General features: G+C 46.8%; 1 protein-coding gene across 50 annotated transcripts in view; it reads right to left on the reverse strand.

The window, feature by feature from the left end:
* Window positions 1–18,789, reverse strand: part of RBFOX2 (RNA binding fox-1 homolog 2) — a 157,652-nt gene that overhangs the window by 44,054 nt on the left and 94,809 nt on the right. For 47 of the 50 annotated variants that reach the window (XR_014935598.1, XR_014935617.1, XR_014935622.1 and 44 more), the window contains 2 exons: window positions 13,090–13,314; window positions 3,013–3,159 (listed from right to left, as the gene is read on the reverse strand). Coding sequence is in view for 37 of the 50 variants with exons in the window: in XM_032444988.2 (XP_032300879.1) it covers window positions 3,013–3,159; window positions 13,090–13,314 (372 nt within the window). In the remaining 13 variants the exon portion in view is untranslated. Of the gene's footprint in view, window positions 1–3,012; window positions 3,160–13,089; window positions 13,315–13,648; window positions 13,712–16,714; window positions 17,295–18,789 lie in introns of those variants that run through there. The other 3 variants (XM_085519190.1, XM_085519181.1, XM_085519079.1) reach the window with 3 other exon arrangements.

Genomic DNA, 18,789 nt, shown 5'->3' on the forward strand with positions numbered 1-18,789 from the left:
TGACAGGAGAAAGACGACTTGAAACCCAAAGAACTTGAATTTGTCAGGAAATCCTTATGTCTGCAGCTCTCCCAAATGGCAATGGTTTGGACAGCATTATGTAATCTCCACTTAATCACACACACAACAACACATCTGAAGTCCACCTCTACTCAGGACTGGGGGTGAAGGCATCAGCTAATGTTTTGTGCCTCAGGACTGGGCTGACCTCTCTCGCATGCTGTTGAGTCCTCAGGGGACTTCTTTCCTCCTATTCCCCACCATCACATTAATTTCCTCCTCCTCAGCTGCCTTGCTGTCTACCCAATTTCTCTCATTGTACAGTAGCTTGGGAAAACCACTCCAGGCAAGGATTTTGAGTCTCTCAGATATGACGTTGAAGAGATGTGACCTGACACACAGAAGGGAGAGGGAGAAGACAGGGGTTATAGGCAGCCACAGCTGAAGATTCAGACAACCATGAGTCCCCTGTAGGAGAAAGGGTTGGTTTCAGTGAGTCACCCAAGGGAAAGCATCCTGATCCTGAAAGAGAAATAGAAGTAACGAGGATTCAGTCAGAAATGCTCTCTTGCTTGAGGCTCTAAACTTGCTGAGAGAAGCACCACGGAGAAGAAGGGAGAGCTGCAAGAACCATTGATTATTTCTTTGGCAAAACAATAAAGTTTTTCCTTACAGGAAATTTCTTAATGCCTCCAAAGATAGATATGGTCTGGTATGCATAATTCTCAGAAAACACAGTGCCAAGTGAACTAGCAAAAAGGTTTTAGAGGGAATACACCATTTACCTGAGTCAAAATCACAACACCATGCTGGAACTACAGATGACATTCAGACTAAAAGTAAACCAAAATCAGATGACTTAGGGAGCAACAGAAACCCATGTAGCTCACATAAGGGGTTCGGAAGTGCACAAGTGGCAACATCTGGGTCCCCAAAAAAGACAAGAAACCTTAATGCAGCAGCCATCTTTTCTACACGCTCCACACCAGAACATCAGTTCATTCTTATCATCTGTGTCTCTACATCTCCAAAGCAGACATGAGAGTTGAGAGTCACTGAGACAGGGATGTTCTTGCCATTTCCATTTCATTCCTGTCCCCATGCCAGGAGTACAGCGAGGAAAGTATCAGTGTAAACGTGTATGAAAGCATCCAGCCTTGAGCCAAGCACCAGGCCCAAGGGAAGGGGCAGCACAAACACAGAACAGTTTATGCAAGTGATACAGCTCCCAGGAGAAGGGAGAAGCAGCAGCATAGAGCAGGGTGTGCTAAATACAGACTGTAGCAGGTGGTCCAAGAACTGGCTGTGATTTCAGCAACCAGTTTATCCAAAACGGACGGAAATGCCTACTGCACAGCTCTGAAACAGCAAAAAGTAAGCTAAAAAACACAAGCAGAGCAGGCAACTGAAGACTCAGCAATCGCAGATTGCCAGGAGATGAGTTTCGCCCTGAAAACATTCCCACAGATGTCAAAAGTGCAGCAATCTAATGCATGAACAAGAAGGAATGCCAATCCAGGCCTCTAGCGATAGAATCAGAGTTGTAATTTCAACTGGGACCTATTTCCAGAGGTCATTTAGTTCAACACCTGCTCAGAGCAGGTCTAATGAGATCAGTTTGGCTGGGCTGTATCCAGTCAAGTCGAACACCTCCCAGGATGGAAGGTGTCTGAAGACCTGCTGAGGTCCCTCTGAATAGCAGCCCTGTCCCCTGGAATTTTCACAACTTCTCAATTTGGTTTCATCCACAAAATAGCTTCTTACAGCTAAAGAAAATAAAAACACAAAATAATAATAATAAAAACTAAAATAAAAAAATGTTAAGAACAAAACCCAAATACATCTCACAATATACAGCAACTTAAGGCTCCAGCTGAAGACCATCAATTACAGTTTTAGTATTTCTGCATGCTTTCTATTGTCCAAGCAATGAATCAGTAATTCCAGTTAACCCTTTCTTCATGTGTAAGTTTAAGCTTAAAGTCAAAACGTCAATTTGACACACTTAAAATACTGTAACACTACTGTCCCTTTGAAAGCTCACATAGATGCATATACACATACACAAGTCTAAAGAGATGCAATAGCTGAAACTGCAGAATAGTGCAGAATTTGGAGGAATAGCTGGCTACATGTTTGGCATCAAGGACACACACTCAAAGCAGCACAGTAAAGCAACCTCAGCTTTGTTCTTTCCTGACCTGAGTGCTCTGCACTGCATCTTAAATAGGCAGCAACATGTTAGGCCTGTTACCTTTATAAAGAAGTATTTCTAAAGACTTTGAGACACATCATCAACCAAGAACGCTACCATCATACCAACAAGTCAGAGATTCCTGATGATGATATATAGCCAACTTCACCTCAATGTTGGGTCATGAGGCACCCAGCTCATCTGGGTCCACATGGAAAAAGCCACCAGCTATACTCATGTAAACTAACTCTTCCCAAAGAGCTTATAAACTGAGAAGATGAATTGCACATGAAGATTAGGGGAGACAAAAGTATTCCATCAAAAGAAACAAAATGTATATCATACTCAACTCAAAATACCAGCTGACTTGCACTAGCTTTTCCATATGCAATTACTAGTTGGCCAGTTCCTTGAAGTAATTTTTCATCACAGAAAGTGCATCACAAGGAAAGACATAAATATTTCAACAAGTTCCTAAGCAACTGAAAAACAGTGCTTTGTGAGGGATATATTAAGTCAATGTTTAATCCTAGTCTTCACTGGGAAATGAGGTGAAGTTTTGTTGTGTTGTTTGTTTTTTTCCCCTCAAGCCTATCATTAGCTCATAATTAACATTTTTATATGCACAACACAGAGTTTTCATGTGTACTGACCAAATGCTACTAATTGCCCTAATCCTGCAACAACTTTAGAAGGTGCTCAGTAAACTGGGATAGGGTCAAAAGAAAGGTTCCCCCAGAGAACATAAGGCAGCACTGTACATTCTGCCTGTGGTGAAGGAGAACCTGCTGTGCTTTGAAGGGTTTCAGTAAACTTACCCCAAACATCTGTCGAAGGTCAGGATCTCGAAAGCGGAAGGGAATGTTAGACACATGAAGTCGTTTTGGAGTGGATTTGCTCTCGGTGCTCTCACTGCTCTGTGTCTGTGATTGCTGTCCATCTGTCTGCGCCCCTCCTTCTGTCTGCTGAAATCAGAAAGACACAAGTGTGTGCATGAATAGAAACCATACAAATTACTTTAATGCACTTCATCCATCTCTTTTTATGTATTAGTACTCTATTTGTGACTGCAGTATCTGAGTACTTGACGATTACTTTGATAAAGCCAGCAATGCTTAACCATCGATTTGTTGCTCTTCCCTTCCCTTTCCACAACTAAACAGTAATGAGATCTCATCTTCCTTCCCCTCGTATCACCTTTTAGCTTAGTAGATTTGCCTTTGGTTTTCTTAAATCACTTCTATTTTCCCCTGCTCTTCCTCACTTCAGCTGCCACCATATGAAAGCTCTAATGAAGAGGCGGATCTTCCGTATCCTGAAGCTGGGAGGTAGCACCGCCGCTCTAATCTCATGTGGCAGGATGTTCCTGCAATCATCAAAATCCCACAGCTGAAGTGGCAGCTCTTCACTGGGCCAATACCAGAAATGCATCTCCAGGCAAAAAGGCATCTGCTCCGTCAAGCTCCCTTCAGAGAGACACCACCCCCAAAAGAAGGTCTATAATTAAATGGTAAAATCCACGTATCGACAGCTTACGGATGTCTTTGATTAACTTTTCTAGTACATTTAAAAGCCATCCCAGGGACGGGAAACAGTTATTAGCACTGCTGGATTTATAAAGAACCTCCAAATGCTACTTTCCGCTGCCAGCTCCGCAACTAAACTAAAGGAATTAGGCCCGGCACCCCCAAGCACCAACTGGTACAGCAAAGCCAGGGCAAGGGTGGGCTCTCAGTACTTGTGCAAAGAGAATGTACAGCAAGGAGGTACACGTGTGCCAGGAGACCTAATGGCTCCACAGAGAAGAAGCAAGGTAGAGAACTTCAGCTGCTTGTGCTGGGCTAAGAGTAAAAGGCAGTAACATCTGAGCAAAGTACTCAACAGGCAAGGGACAGTCCCTCTGCAAAATGCACCCATGAGGATATGGTGGGGTTTTTGCTCTTTCATTAAAAGCACATCAGCAAACACTCAGAGCCACCGAACAGAGCAGACCATAACACAGCCAGTCTTATTGTTCCATCCCTGTGCAAGAGCAAGCAGGGATGGGTAAAGGTATCCAAAGAGCATCCACCCACTCACTCCCATCTCCTATTGCTTGCCACAGCCCCGTGGGACTAACGCTCTGACACTTGTATGATGCACTTCAAAATGTCCTTTCATTTCATTAGGTGCCAACCTGACTTTCTCCTCAATACACCTAGTGAAAAGAAGCTCTGTGAGAAAGCAAAGACTGCATAATTGTAAGCCATTTTAAGGCACCTTCATGCCTTCAAACTCACAATTAAGAAGTAGGGGGTTGCTTTGGCGAAGGCCTCTCTTCTTCTTTTCCCTCTCTTCCCTCTCTAAATATAAGTTTGTCTACGAAAAAGAAAAGCATGTGGAGAGTTGCCCGCACTGGTTCCCCAACCACTGTCTGGGCACACTAGACTGCCCTGCATATCACCTCATATACAACACTTGGGGATACTTGGGACAAAAAAAAATAAACTATCTCATCTTTCCACAGATAAACTATACTGGGAACATTAAGAAAGCTTCTTCTAGCCAGAAATGTCCCTGACAGATATGACCTTGAACTCATACAGTGGTTGTAACAGGCTGACAAAAACAAGCTAATGGTTAAGCACCAGGCTCTTGTGCTGAGCAAAGCAGTGGCAGCTTTCCATATTGTTTTAGTAGGACAGTGTAAAACACATTTGATCTGATTAATATAAATTAAGCTGTGATAGGAGGAGCAGAGATACTGCCCTGCAATTATCTCTACTCCCCAGAGCCATGTGAGTCTCGGGAGAAGCCAAGCAGGATGAAGAATTTTTATTTGGCCAAGGCTCAACCCCTCTACTGCTCAGATATCAGATTTTCAAGAACAACCTCAGAAACTTCCATTTGACCATATCTAAAAAGTAGCCATCCCCTCTTCAAATCCCAACTCTTCTCCTACCCTTACCCCTGTGACAAAATGCATCTTCAAACACAGAGTGTACCCTGGGGGAAGAATCAATGCAGCTGGGTTGTGATTAAATCACACCATGCTATTTGGTGGTTTTATTTTTATTACTCCATCAGAGTCCTTTGCTCCTCAGGGTAAGTCTGCCCAAGCAGGACAAAGCACAGGGGTAGCCCATTCATCACCACTGCACACAATGCCTGTGTTGGAGTGAGCGCTCCAAAACAACTCCCCCAGAATCACTGATGCTCCTGCTGTAAGGTATCTCTGACCCATTTTCAAGCACGTTTTGGAGTCTCGATAGAGCAATTCACCACATCCCAAGTCATGCATAGAATTGGCAAGTGGGCAAATGTTCTCATGCTTCAACACTGTACCTTCTGCAGTGGGAATCAGGGAAGACAGAGGCTCTGAACGACGACAACAAAACCATGTTAGACCCTAAACTGAAATATAGATGGCATAGGACTGGTCCTGCTGCTGCCAGAAGAGAGGGAGTGGTGAGGTTGCCTGAACTCTTCTCCCAGCCATTTGTTTATAAGCAGAGGGCAGAACTCTTTTCTTACCAAGGGTGCAATCTATCACTTACAGTGGCCTGCTCAAAAACACTCACAGCTGTTCCCACATATGGCAGCATGCTGCTGTCACATAGGAGTCACTTTTCCAGCATGTGAGATGTGTACAAGACAAAGGCTTTAAATTGGAGAAATAAGAGAAGGGATGGGGACCTCAGCCCAACCTTACCTTTCTGACTACATGTTTTTGCAGGCCCACTCATTTCCTTGATTTTTCAGCAGTAGCTTAACATTAAATACCTCTTCTCTCTGGATGCTGCAACCTCTCTCATTTCTTTGCATCCACAGCCCCAAGGTAAGAGCTGAACTTTCTGCCACTATAACATTAGCTCGATACATTTGTCTACTGCCACACATTCGGCTGCAACATTAATGAAAGAAACAGTCTCCTCAGATCTTGCTTTCCCCTCCCCCCTTCCTTTTATAGTTATTCCTTGTCTTAATTCATTAGGAAGGAGATGAAAGGAAGGGCCCCGAGCCCGTTCTCCGGCAGCACATAATGGAGACTGGCAAAGCGCTGCCCTGACCGAGCCCAAGCTTTTATCATCGTGTTTCACCCAACACCCGCTCCTCACCCCGACTCCTTCCCTTCCCCACATCAGGTTTTGAGACACAGAAGGGAGCTGACAGCTGTTCCCTGGGTCTCAGCACACGCAGTTGGGCAAAGACCCCGTGTTTGGAAACAGCCCTGGATCCCCGCTGCCTCCTCACTGTAGTCCGGGTAACATACACTTATGCAGCGATAATGTCATTCACGCCTGCACACACAAGCTCTGAGCTGTTCAAGGTCACCGAGAGCTGCACCGAAGCTCAACACGCACACACGGTATTTGCTTCGCTCAGCTCCTCCCTCCCCTTGCCCCCATGCCACCTCCTCATACCCACTGGCAGTAAAGAAACCCTAAGCAAGAAGGGGCGGCTGCAAAGGGAAACATACATATAAAGGGGGAATAGAGCATCTTGCAGGGCTTGGAAACGGCTGTACAGCCACCCTCCCAACCGGGCTTTCCTCCCCAGAACAGCTTGAACAAACAAGCCAATGCTGAAGGATTTCTTCTGGGAGGAAGGGGGAGCAGTGGGTGCACCTGAGCCTGGAGTAGACATCCATCTGTGCCAGCAGATAAGGGGCCACTCCGCCAGGAGCAAAAAGGACCCTGATCCAACAGGTCACACATTGCTTCCCACTTGCTTCTCCTGAACTGGTACTGCCTCAGATCCAAGCCACAGCAAAGTGAACAACAACCCCCTGACTTCTTGCCTCAAGAAACAGGCACTCCAAAGGCTGCGAACCACCATGAACCATAAATCACTGCAGAAGAAAATATTTACAGAATACAAACTGTAACTAACAGCCTTATTTAAAAGGGGACTTGGGTGGCTTACAGCATCTGAGAGACAGACTGTGCTCACTCCACTGCTTCTAGACCAGTCTTGGATGCATAAAAAGCAAAAACACCTTGATAGGATCAAGACCTTAAGGAACTGTATGGAGTCAGGGACTGCACACTGGGGCTGGCAGAAGGCAACCTACCTGCTGCCAGAAGGAGTGCAGAAAATGCTAGAAGATCTCTGCAATTTCCATTGAAATGCCTGGGTCAAAACAAACAGATGCTCACCACCAGATACCCACATAGAAGATTTGGTGGAAAAGTGAGCAAGGAATTGGGCACTGAATGGCAAAACCTCTCCTGTTCTTATTACACTGCACCTGAGCAGCACTGAGTGAAGGATGCAGGAGCTCCCACCGCTTACAAAAAATGGCTAAGCATATACCAAACCACTTCTGCTGAGCTTCTGACTACTTCTATTAGCTAGGGTAACCTTCGGTGTATTTGCTTCTGGCTGTTACCTGGGTAAGAACACAGGAATGAGGCAAACGCACAGCAGTGCTCCTCTGGCCTCTCACCCTGAAGGTCTCTCAGCCTCCATCAAGCAGAGCCAGGTCATGCCTTCTTTGTAGCTGGCAATGAACCCATTTGCCCATAAAATGTTTTTGAGAGTTTTATGAACCCATTCATACTCAGCTTCCAAAGCATCCCATGAACGCACCAGGGGAGGTTTAGGTTGGATACAAGGAAAAGCTTATTTACAGAAAGGGTTGTTAAGCACTGGAATAGGCACCCCAGAGTCACCATCCCTGGATGTGTTTAAAAACCATTTGGAAGTGGCGCTCAGGGACACAATGCAGCGGAGGGTTGTTAGGGTAGGATGGTTAGGTTATGGTTGGACTTAACAATCTTGAGGGTCTTTTCCAGCCTGAGCAATTCTGTTATTCTATGTACAAGAGTCCCACACTTAAATTCTTCATTATATGGGCAAAAACATGAAGTTGTGAGGGTTGTTTTTTGTTGTTTCCTTTTTCTTTTGTAATTTAAATATGCACACCACAGGGCTATTTCCTGCACGCATCCTAGTAAGTGGGAGAGTTCTCACTACTACTCAGTATTCCACGCATGTCACATCCCTTCATTCGCCTATCGGCTCTTTTCCTAAGTGAAGATTTCATTTCTTCTCATAAAGAACCCGCTACACCCTTTTCATCATCGCTATTATCCTTCTCCGCGCTGCTTCTAGATCTCCTCTAACCTTTGAGAGATACACAGCACTACCACGGCTGTATATGCTCACATAATGATATTTTCTGATTTATTCTCTATTTCTCCTTTGAAATCATTTTTAAATCTGCCCCACTAGACACGAGTCTGGAAGCGCTGACAACCAAAATAATCTGCCTCATACTCAAAGCAAATTTCTGATGTTAAATGTCAGAGTTTGCTACCTCCAGACAGCGATTTCCAATCTGTGGTGTCTGAACAACCAGCAGCTACATACAAACTGGGAGCCTGCTCCTCCTCACATCTACCTGCTCGGTGGTATCAAAAGAGAACCAAGGATGCTCATTAAGGATATCTCTCACCTGAAATACCTTAACAAGAGCAAACGCTTTAATTACTGCAGTGATGAAAAATAATTACAGAGGAAAATTTTCCTCTATCTCAGACTAGGTAAAAAATACCCGAGGGAAAGTCATTCTTACAGCCTCATCATAGAATGGTTGGGTTGAAAGGGATCTCAAAGCCCACTCAGCCCCACTCCCTGCTATGGGCAGGGCTGACACCCACCAGCTCAGGCTACCCGGGGCCCCATCCAATCTGGCCTTGAACCTCCAGGGATGGGGCACCACAGCTGTGCCAGCACCTCACTGCCCTCTGAGTGAAAGATTTCCTCCTGACATCTAACCTAAATCTCCTTTTATAGCCTTCTCACCTTGTCCTATCACTATCCGACAGTGTAAAAAGTCATGCATTATAAAAATAAACTGAGGAACCTCCATAATGCTGCTGGCTCCCTCCCTTGTCAGGCCTTGTTGGATGCCTGGGCCACAGCCAGCCGACCCAGCAGCCTCCCATCCTGCTTCTGAACATGGTACACAGGGGTCCCCCACCACAGATGTGTCTTCACAAAACCTGGAAGACTCTATCCCTTTATGGTGCGGCAGATGAGTTATATATGCTTCAGTATGGCAAGCTGAAAAGCTGAGAGACACACTGCTCTGTAATTAAATAATGCTTTATATTGGTTCACGACAACGCAGTGCCGAGGCGACAGCACCTGCCATTTTCGTGCAAAGTCATTTGCATAAACTTACTCCTCGACTTCCATAGCTCCAGCTGCATTCTGTAATTTATATAGACACACAAATTCTTCCCTCTGACATTAACAAGAGAAACGAGCTGAATAATCAGCTCACAGTATTAAGTGCAATGCATTTACTATCAAGCAAGCTTTTGTAGCTCAGCGATGATTAATCTTCCCTCTGCGGGTAGAGCACCAGGAGATGCAGCGAGCTGACAACTGCTCTCAGCTCCTGGCCACGCTCTCCATGTGCCTACCTTGCGACAACAGCATGTGCTGGATTCCTCCAGGAGCCCCTCTAATTCATTAACCCAGCCAAAGAATTGGACAGCTTTCTGCCGGGTCAGTGAATTCAAGTGGCTCACGTGAGGAATGCCAGAGCCGGTAAACAGGAGTGGGAATTTGTGCTGGGAGCCAGATCTCTTCTTTCTGACAGCAGTGAATCTTTAGATCAGCTCAGCTGCCAGAAGAGCCATGGCCTCGTTAGCATCGCTCCCTGGGGCTCTCTGTGCTCTCTGTCTCCAGCAGGGAGAATTCATGTAAACTAAGAAAGGGGAAGGGGATGAAGCCAGGCAGCCCAGCACTATAAAAAGTGAAATGCAGAGTGTCAACAGTTTAAGAGACAGGCTGTAACAGGCAGAGAGAGTAGGCCAAATATGGTCTGCTACCTCGGGCTATTTTTAAGGCAGGTCTTTCAGCTGTGCTTTGGGACAGTATCAAGAGAAAGGACAGATGCTCAGAGATGATGACCAGGAGACCAACATGCCAGACAAGAAACAAAGCCCCATGGATGAAGCCTGATCCCAAAATAAAAAGGTTCCAAACTATTAAGCTGTTTGTATTACACCACCTATTGTGTCAATTCCTTTCCCGTGCCTCTGCTCCAAGAGCTTTGAATGCTTTCCACCACACTTTGGCCTCCAGAACCAAGCTCACCCTCTGCTGATCACACCAACTAGCCAACCCCTTCAATTGAGAGCTTTGCTCAGCCTAGATAAGCACACAGTGAGGCATGGGCTTTAACTACCAAGGTTTCTTTCACTTAAGTTCACAGCTGCTGTTTGACCTCAGCCTTCCAGATCACTGTGCATTAACTCAGCAGATCCCAAGGCTAATCTCAAGTCATTCAGTCCAACTTGTTCATGAGATCTTGACAAGTTCCTATGAGGAGATAACCCTACACTGTGTAAGGGACCCCAATACAGACCCCACCACACTACTGCATAAGCCAATACCAACCAGATGACACTCCTCTTCCTATAAGGGACCTATAAGTCACCCCATATTTTGTTAATTCTGCAATTCTCCCTAACACTACCAGCCTGAAAAGCCAAAAATCCACACATTTTTTGCTATCCCGTTCTGTCTTGCCAAGAGGGCAGTCTTACAAGCCTTGTTCTTAAAAGCAAGGAGGGACCTGATCTGCCTGGCCTAAGGAAATGTGTGAGCTATCCCATGGGAGCACAGGCTTGCAGTCAGCTGCTAAAAAACCCGCTAGCTATTCAGTCAGGGGTATCGCCTTCGCACAGATGACAGCAGCTGTGCTTGTCAATCCCAATAATGGGAGGGGAGGATCGTATATCACCCACAACGAGTTTTTGCAATGTTAAAGTTAGCACTGGCATTTGAGCAAGACAACAAAATGAAGGGAAAGCTCCTTAAAGCATAGCAGTCTATTCCACATAGATTGGACATGTCTGTCAAACAAGCAATAACCAGCCTGTGTGATAGGCAAGATGCTTGACGGTAGCTGTAGATGTTCAAGATGAAACAACCAACCTGTTCTGCTGTATTTTAACAGCATGCTTTAGCTTGAGCAACTGCTGAGCCTTCTTCCTCCCTCTAGTTCCTACATCATTAATCAGCGTACTGAGAAGGAGAAAAGTTGCAAGCAATTACATCCCAAGGCACCCCACGGAATAAAAATAAATTCATACAGTAGGGTTCCTGTACAGAGAGAGATAGAGGGACAAAGGCAATCCAAAACCCGAAGCATTAGAAGTGTGGGAATGCCCATGGCCGAGCTGCATCCCCTGCCCCACACGCCAATAACAGGGATGCTCTGGGTTTGAGCAGTCCCAGCTGCACCCTCACTCCTTTGTGGCCACAGAGACTGACTTTGCACGCTCAGCTTGCACACCTTTAACTGCGTTAAGTGCTCACACCAGACACGCCCAACTGCTCCCAAGAACAGCGCTGCACATTACCCTGCCTGTTTCTCAGATCACCTCTCCCAGTCATGCTCCCTCCTGGCAACACCAGCTTCTCCCTGCAGTCTCCCAGCAACGCTCCCTCCCACACACAGGCTGCTCCGTCCCCATCCCCAGTTGGCGCGCACACGGAGGGCTGTGCGGAGCCGGCACTGGCTGATGGGAGGCAGAGCCAGGCCCTGCAGCACTGTGGGGACGGCTCCTAATAAGGAAAAGGAGCAAGAGGTTTGGCAAGAGCCCATGGCCAAGGTCAGGGCTCGCATCACTTCCATTATAAAGAAAGGCTCACGAGCTCTGGGCCAAGATGGGAAGAGCGAATGCACACAGGAGAAAAGGCACCGCTTTGGTTTGCTCCCCATTTCCGCTCTTCTCATCGACCCAGCTGTTTGCTGGAGACAGGCAGCCCAGATCCTCCAGGCTTGAACAACATGCCTTTATGACCAACTGCATTTCTGCATGCTGTACCCTGCATCGGCCTTAAGTTTTATTTCCAGCCCGATCTCTTCTTGTCTACATTTGCATTTGCCTTAGGCCAAGTAAGGCCTCTGAAGTTCCTTTTACACGCTATCGATGTGCTTTACTGGGTTTGTACCATCTTCTGCTCCCAGCTGAGGCGTTCCCAGGATAAGCTCAATGATACCTTATCAAAGCCATAGCTGGCGTTGTCAACCAGTACGCATTGCAGAAGTAGCAAGGCCCCATGCTGGGAGCCGTGCACACTCGGGCTGGCACTATCAGCTCTTCCCATCGCTGGCACTAAATTCACTCAGTACTTACAGGGGGAAAGTAATCTCTACGAGCCAAACACCCAACTACAAGCAAAACTGAAAGCATTAACAGATTAAATCCACCCCTGAGCACCGAAGGCTCTCACCATAAGGCTCTTTATTAGGAAGTTAAGTCTTAACAAGTGGCTTAAGGGGTGGATAAAGCTTTTCCTGGGATAATCTGCCAGCATGTTGCCCAGTGCCAGTTCCAGGCCATGGGAAGAAGAAAGCAAAAAAATGTAAGAAGTTGGAAATCTTTGTTTGGTAAATGGACGCCTAGTAGCTGAGAGGTCCTCTCCTATCTTTGCTCCTGAAGCTCCCTGCCTTTTTCAGAAAGTCAAAGAAAAGTCTTTTTCTACTCTGTTAGCTTCCTGAAAACAGAAGCATTCCAAGACAGAATACTCTCCAATCCTTCATGCCGTCAACCTTCCAGAATTTGCCCCTGTCACATTCACGTGAATCATTCACCAAGAGACTGAAGGCAACTAATCCTTCTAGGAAGGACTGTGTTTTGGACAGCACCATCATGGTAAAAGCACCATGATCTCAGGTACTGTTGCAAGCATTTATTTACAAGGGGAACATGCAGAAAGGGAAAGATGAGAATGCAGCAATGAATCATCAGAACCCCTGGCTTTTTGCCATTCTCTCCTTTCCAAGCCTATGACTTGCTGCACACTTGAGCAACAGGCAGCCACCTCCTGCACAGCTGCCTGTTCCAGAGGCGTCATTCTGCTGCCCTGCACTTTTCCTCACTTACTGCGAGAGATCCGTTCTGCGTGCTGGCTGTGGTCGTGCTCTGCTCGCCATGTGGCTGTGTGCTCCCATAGAGCGTCAGATTGTGCTCGCTGGTCTGGCCTGCATAGTCCTGAGTGTGTGGCACCCCATACTCTGTGGGAATCCCGTTCTGTGGGGGTGGCGGAAATGGGATTGTGGTGAATGGCTGCACCATTGCATCAGGAGTTGCTGCTGGCTCCTGGTTACCCTGGAGAAAAGAGAAAGCAGTTTTTATCACACCACGGAAGACAGATGGAAACATCAGCCCGAGAAATCACCCACAGTCACACACATTGCACACGGTTCACGTAAATATCCCATTCGCTGCAACAGTCCGCTACTATCTTCTCTATCAGAAGAGCAGGCCTTGCTCCGCTGAGTCATCACACTGGTTTTTAATCACACTTGGGTAACTTTCTCACTTCCGAGTGGCAGATGGAGAGCCACCTATGGGGTCTGCAACTTGCACACCCCTGAAATCTCACAAAAATGCTTCACATGCAGTAAGGCATTATTTTGAAAGGGTAGGGAGGCTCTGGAACCTGGGAATTGGAATGGAAGCGCACAGAAAAGCAGGGTGCTACGTCCATCTCTTCTAGCTCTGCATCCGGGCATGCCGTGTTTAAAGGGCACACTTATATTACAGCAAGAGAAAGAAGCACACATCTGTGCAGCAGCCCCTTCCCCTGCGCTGGCAGCGATGAGCACCGAGCACAGGTGCAGCTTTTAGCACACCAACTGCACAACCCAGAAACAGCCAGCTGACTGTGCAAAATATATCCCCAGAAGATACTTCATCCTGCTACGCCTGAAAATAAAACCCAGCAGCAAACACAAAGCCTGCAGCACTGCAAGGCTGCAGCGGAGGGGACAGGACGGAGCTGGGGTGACCTTCACGAGCCACCCAGGTGAAGGACAAGTGTCTCAGCATTGAAATCCAGCCCTGGGAAGCCCAGCCTGCTGCACTGCTCCTACTGCCACAGCAGCAAAACCCACAGAGAAGATTTATGAGAGCACGGCTGTTTGATTTATGTGCGTGTCAACAGACTAATCCTGATTTTAAATTTTGGCTGCTGTTCCAGGCCCTGGTCCTCCCCCACAAAGCCCAGAGGTAGGGCAGCATGCTTAAACCAGGGGAGGAAAAGGGAGAGGGAGCTTGTCCTACAGACAGGAGAGAGAGGGGAAATTCACCAGAGAGCACACAGACCTCACGCTCCTTTTCCCTGCCTACAGCCCTCCCTTCCCAGCCTGGATGACAACCATGACCTCATTGCTCCTTCAAGGTGTCTGCACAGTGCCCAGCCTGCCTGCCCAAGGCCATGTTTCCTGGAAGAGTTGGGTTTGCTCCCTACATTAGGGCTGATCCTGCTTCATTTGTGCTTACTCTGTCTCCTGTCCAGCCCCAGCAGTGGGGAGCTGTATGCAACCTCAGCCATGTCTGAAATGTGCAGGGCCTTACCTGCACTTTGTTATACCCAAACTCTAGCATGCTTCCACACAGCTCAGGTCTGCCTGTTTCTTTCATTTTAATCATAGCTTAACATCAATCACTTAACATTAGATCTGAATACTAAACTGTCTGGGTTTTTGTTTGGTTGGGTTTTGTTGCTGCTTTTTGTTGTTTGGTGGGGTTTTTTTTAAACTTCATTTCAAGAACTGCTACAACAACTCCTGGGAAGATGCCACAGCAAAAACTATTTCCAGTCTTCTTAGAACAAACCAGCCTGACAAGCCCTTGGTGTCCCTGATAGGAGGAAGAGAATGCTAATTAGCCACCAACAAAACCCATTGTGCCGTCTTCCCAACAGCTTATTGTTGCTCCCTAAAGGACATACTCCAGCATTTTGCTTAATCTCACTCCTCAACTGCTTATAATGCCAGCCTACAAACCTCGTGTCATCGTATTTCCAACATCCCCCCCTCCCTCGGTTAACATTGCTCCCCTCCTAGTTTAAATGCTTTTCAACCTTTTAAATATTTTCTCTCCCTTCTTCAATTATCTACAAGTGTTTGAGGGATGAAAAATGCTATCTCTCTCTCTCTCTCCCCTGTTTCTTGTGGTGTTCTGATAACACATTTATTTTAAGCTTAATCACATCTCACAAGCCAAAACAGCCTGACAACTTTATTTATTACTTCTCTCTAACCTTCCTAAGATTTTAAAATAAGAGATTTTTAATGCAGAATGCGGTGTTTTAATACCATTCTAACTTCAGGGATTTTCCTAATCTCACGTTTATAATAATATTAAAGATATTAAAATGCAGGATCTCAGGTTATCAGCAAATCTATCACTGCTATGGCTTGTCCAGCTTTCACCATCCCACAGAGTTACCTGTATCTGAAATTATTTTTCCTCTGGTTGCGATTATTTACACATTTCCTGTCTGATTACTTTTCAACATTTTAATTTCCTGCAGTGCTTTACAATTAACTCTTCCTGCCCCCATTTGTGCCTATGAAGAACTCCCGATGTGTGCCCTGCAGGTTTCATGCTGCACTGATACCCTCCTCTTCTGCTGCTCTGCCCAACTTCAGCATTTACCCAACGCTTTGTATTTTCAAGAACACGCACAAAAAATCCCGCTTATATCCCAATACAGAACCTGAACTCCTTTCCCTACCTCCAGCCCTTTGCAGAAGGTCCTGCAGTCAGAAGCGCTGATTTTCCCACATCCCAGGAGGTACAAAGAGCTTTGAAAAAACCCCCAGCGAGGGCATGCAGGAGACAGACGCAACCAAGAGAGCCGAGGTGGAAGTATTTTGTCTTATCCTGTCTCAGCAGTGTGCCTCCCTGCACTACCAGCACTGCCTGATTTAGCTCATGAACCTCTCAGCATCATGACTCAACATCGACAGACTGAGACGAATATGTCAGAGTAGTCACCATCCCCAAATGCACGCACAGATGCCATCGCGGGACAAAGAAAGCTCAGCTGCAGTTCCCGCTAATTACTGCTGTTATCAACTTGTGCAATAGCATAAAATGAACCTAATTAACGTCCAGGCTCGGACAGACTTCTCGCAGCCACAACACGAGATGGATGGTGGTCTCCAGGAAGGAAACCTGAGGGATATCCGGCTGCAGGAACAATGTTGGCAGCTCCAGGTTAGCAGATATGAGTTCGTACCACCACGTGTCAACCTAGCTGCCATCCCATGCCCAGCAAGCAGGGATGGGCTGTTCAACACAACTGTAACTCAGAACAATTAACCAAACCCCTCAGAAAGGGAAAAAGCCTCAGTACAACACAGTAGCTTACAGTTCTAAGAAAACCAGAAACCCCCTATGCTAAATACTCACTCAGCTCCCGGGCTCCCACAGGAAGCATGCACAGCAGGCAGAGATTCAGAGTAGCTGCCCTCCTGCAGAGCTCTGACATTGGTCTCACCAGCACACCCTGCCCAGGGCACCAGCAGGACATGGGACACCAGCCTGGGTTCCCAAATCAACAGAGCTATGGTCATGCCTCGAGGTGTCAGCTTCCCTTCTTTGGGCTGTAATTTCACCTATGGCTCATCCCACACTTTGTTTGAAAAAACAATTTAGCTAAGCCAGCGAAAAATCCTAAACAGGGACACGTTTTTAAGAGCTGATGCACACATACCTTAATTAACGAGCTCTGCAGCTCCAAGCTAAGCAGCCAGGCGGGACGCAAACAGGCGTAGCGGTACCTCGCAGAGGGGAGGAAGCCAGGGACGCCTCAACAAGCACAACGTGGTTCCGCAAACGCGATTTCAGATGAATTCTTTCAGCAGACAGCAGGTGGTGATCCAAGATCACGGCACCGAGCGCCAGCACGCAAACATGCACAAAGGCCTCCCACTTCCATAAAGCTGTCAGCTAACAAAGATCGGTTTATTCTGCGAGGGGCTGGTTTTGTTTTGTGCACTGGAGAAACGAGTGTAATTAGAGGGACGTGAAAAGAGCCTCAGAGTGAGATGACCATGGATCCCGTCTGTATTGGTACGCCCGTATTTGCATTGATAGCAAAGCGTAACAGATTAAAATGGTAATCTTGGTAAAACTAACCTGGTGCAATTTCTGCATGGACAGCTCCATGTGAAGTGCCATAAGCTCTGTGGTATCCGCTACCTTATGAAGAGCCATGAGCTTCAGAGGAAGGCGCGAGGCAACGCTACAGCATGTATACACAAAGTAACCTCTCCAAAGTACTGTTCAGCTCTGGAAACCCCCAAGCACTGCAATAGATGGAGGACGGGGATGGGGGGGGAGGGACAGCCCGCTGTTGACAGGTTCGCCTTCACCATGCCTGTGTTATTAAGCCTGGGAGGAGCTGCCTCCCATCTAGCTGGAGGCAATTAAGGTGTTTGTGACAACCACTGTGCTCCCAGCTATGGCTGTTTGCTCTCCACGCAACCCTAATCCCTTCTGCAAATAGCAAAAACGCGCCCAGCTCCTATCTGCAGAACCAACAGCTCAACCCAGAGCCACTGCCCACCCCACGCTGCCCCTGATGGGGACACAGGAATGCACACCACTCTTCTCTAACCAGGTCACAGCTGGCCCAGGGGGAGCAGAGCACACCCTCCCCATGCTCCTAGCACTGAGGTCTCAGCCTCCAGGCATCCCTGCCTCTACCCCTTTCAGCACGTATCCCAGAAAAAAATGGGAAGAAAAAAAAAAATGAGGAAAAAAGACTTGCTTTTCATTGTCAGGTTAGTTTTGCTCCCAGCTGAGAGCTCTGAAACATCTTGGCAAAGGGCGAGGAGAGCTGGAGCCAGACCACTGAGGGGGTGGAAGAGTGGGGAGGGAAGGACCGGGGGACAGCAGTGGTCCTCACAGACCCTGGAACTGGAGCTACAACCTCTCTAAATTGTCATTCTGCTCTTCAGCTCATGAAGACATGCAAATATAAGTGATGTGTATGGGATGGTTAGTGATAGCTTTTTACCTCCCCAGATTCTGCTGAACACTGACCCAGCCACGTGAATTCCTTAGGTACCCAAGAATATCATACAAGCTCTTTGCCTCCAAACACTTTCCACATCACAGCCATTTCATTCCTGTTCAGTTTCTGAACAGGATGAGTTTTAAACCTTCTGGTCTTTGTTCTCTATCAATTAGCCCTTTAGCACTCACTACACAGGCAAAGAAATCTATGGGAGGAAAGTTGAGAGATGAAAAGGATATACAAAGCTAAAAAAGAAAGGAAAAGGAAGGGAAAGCAGGGAGAGAAGAATGAAAATAGACAAGTGTCCTAGAAAGCACACATGATTTCCCCACAAGTGTTACTTAATGATTACAACCCCCGGGGACAGTACAGAACAACTCCAAGTACGTTACTACAGAACCATCCCCTGGTACCTCTCTGTACAAACCTTTGCTGGAGCCCAGGGGTGCATGGCCCTAACCCATCACCCACACCATAAATGCACTGCTGTGGCTCCAGGGCATAGGGCTGGCATGTCTGCCTGGTGACCCAGATGGATAAAATCAACACTTCTTTCCTCGATGAGGACTGATCATAAATGTACCTTCAGAAAGATCACAATAATGGAGGGTTTGGGATTTGATTTACAACAGGCTGAGGACTTCAACCCTTACATCCAACAGCAATTCCTCTTTAGCCCTCCCAGAAATAATGCTGTGCCTACAAGCAGTTTGGCGAGAGGGTGGTGGAGTTTTATGTCAGTTTTGTTAAAAGCCGACAGGCACATT

The sequence above is a fragment of the Coturnix japonica genome, chromosome 1 (assembly GCF_054131305.1).
Source record: "Coturnix japonica strain WE chromosome 1, WE-NBRP24, whole genome shotgun sequence".
NCBI lineage: Eukaryota > Metazoa > Chordata > Aves > Galliformes > Phasianidae > Coturnix > Coturnix japonica.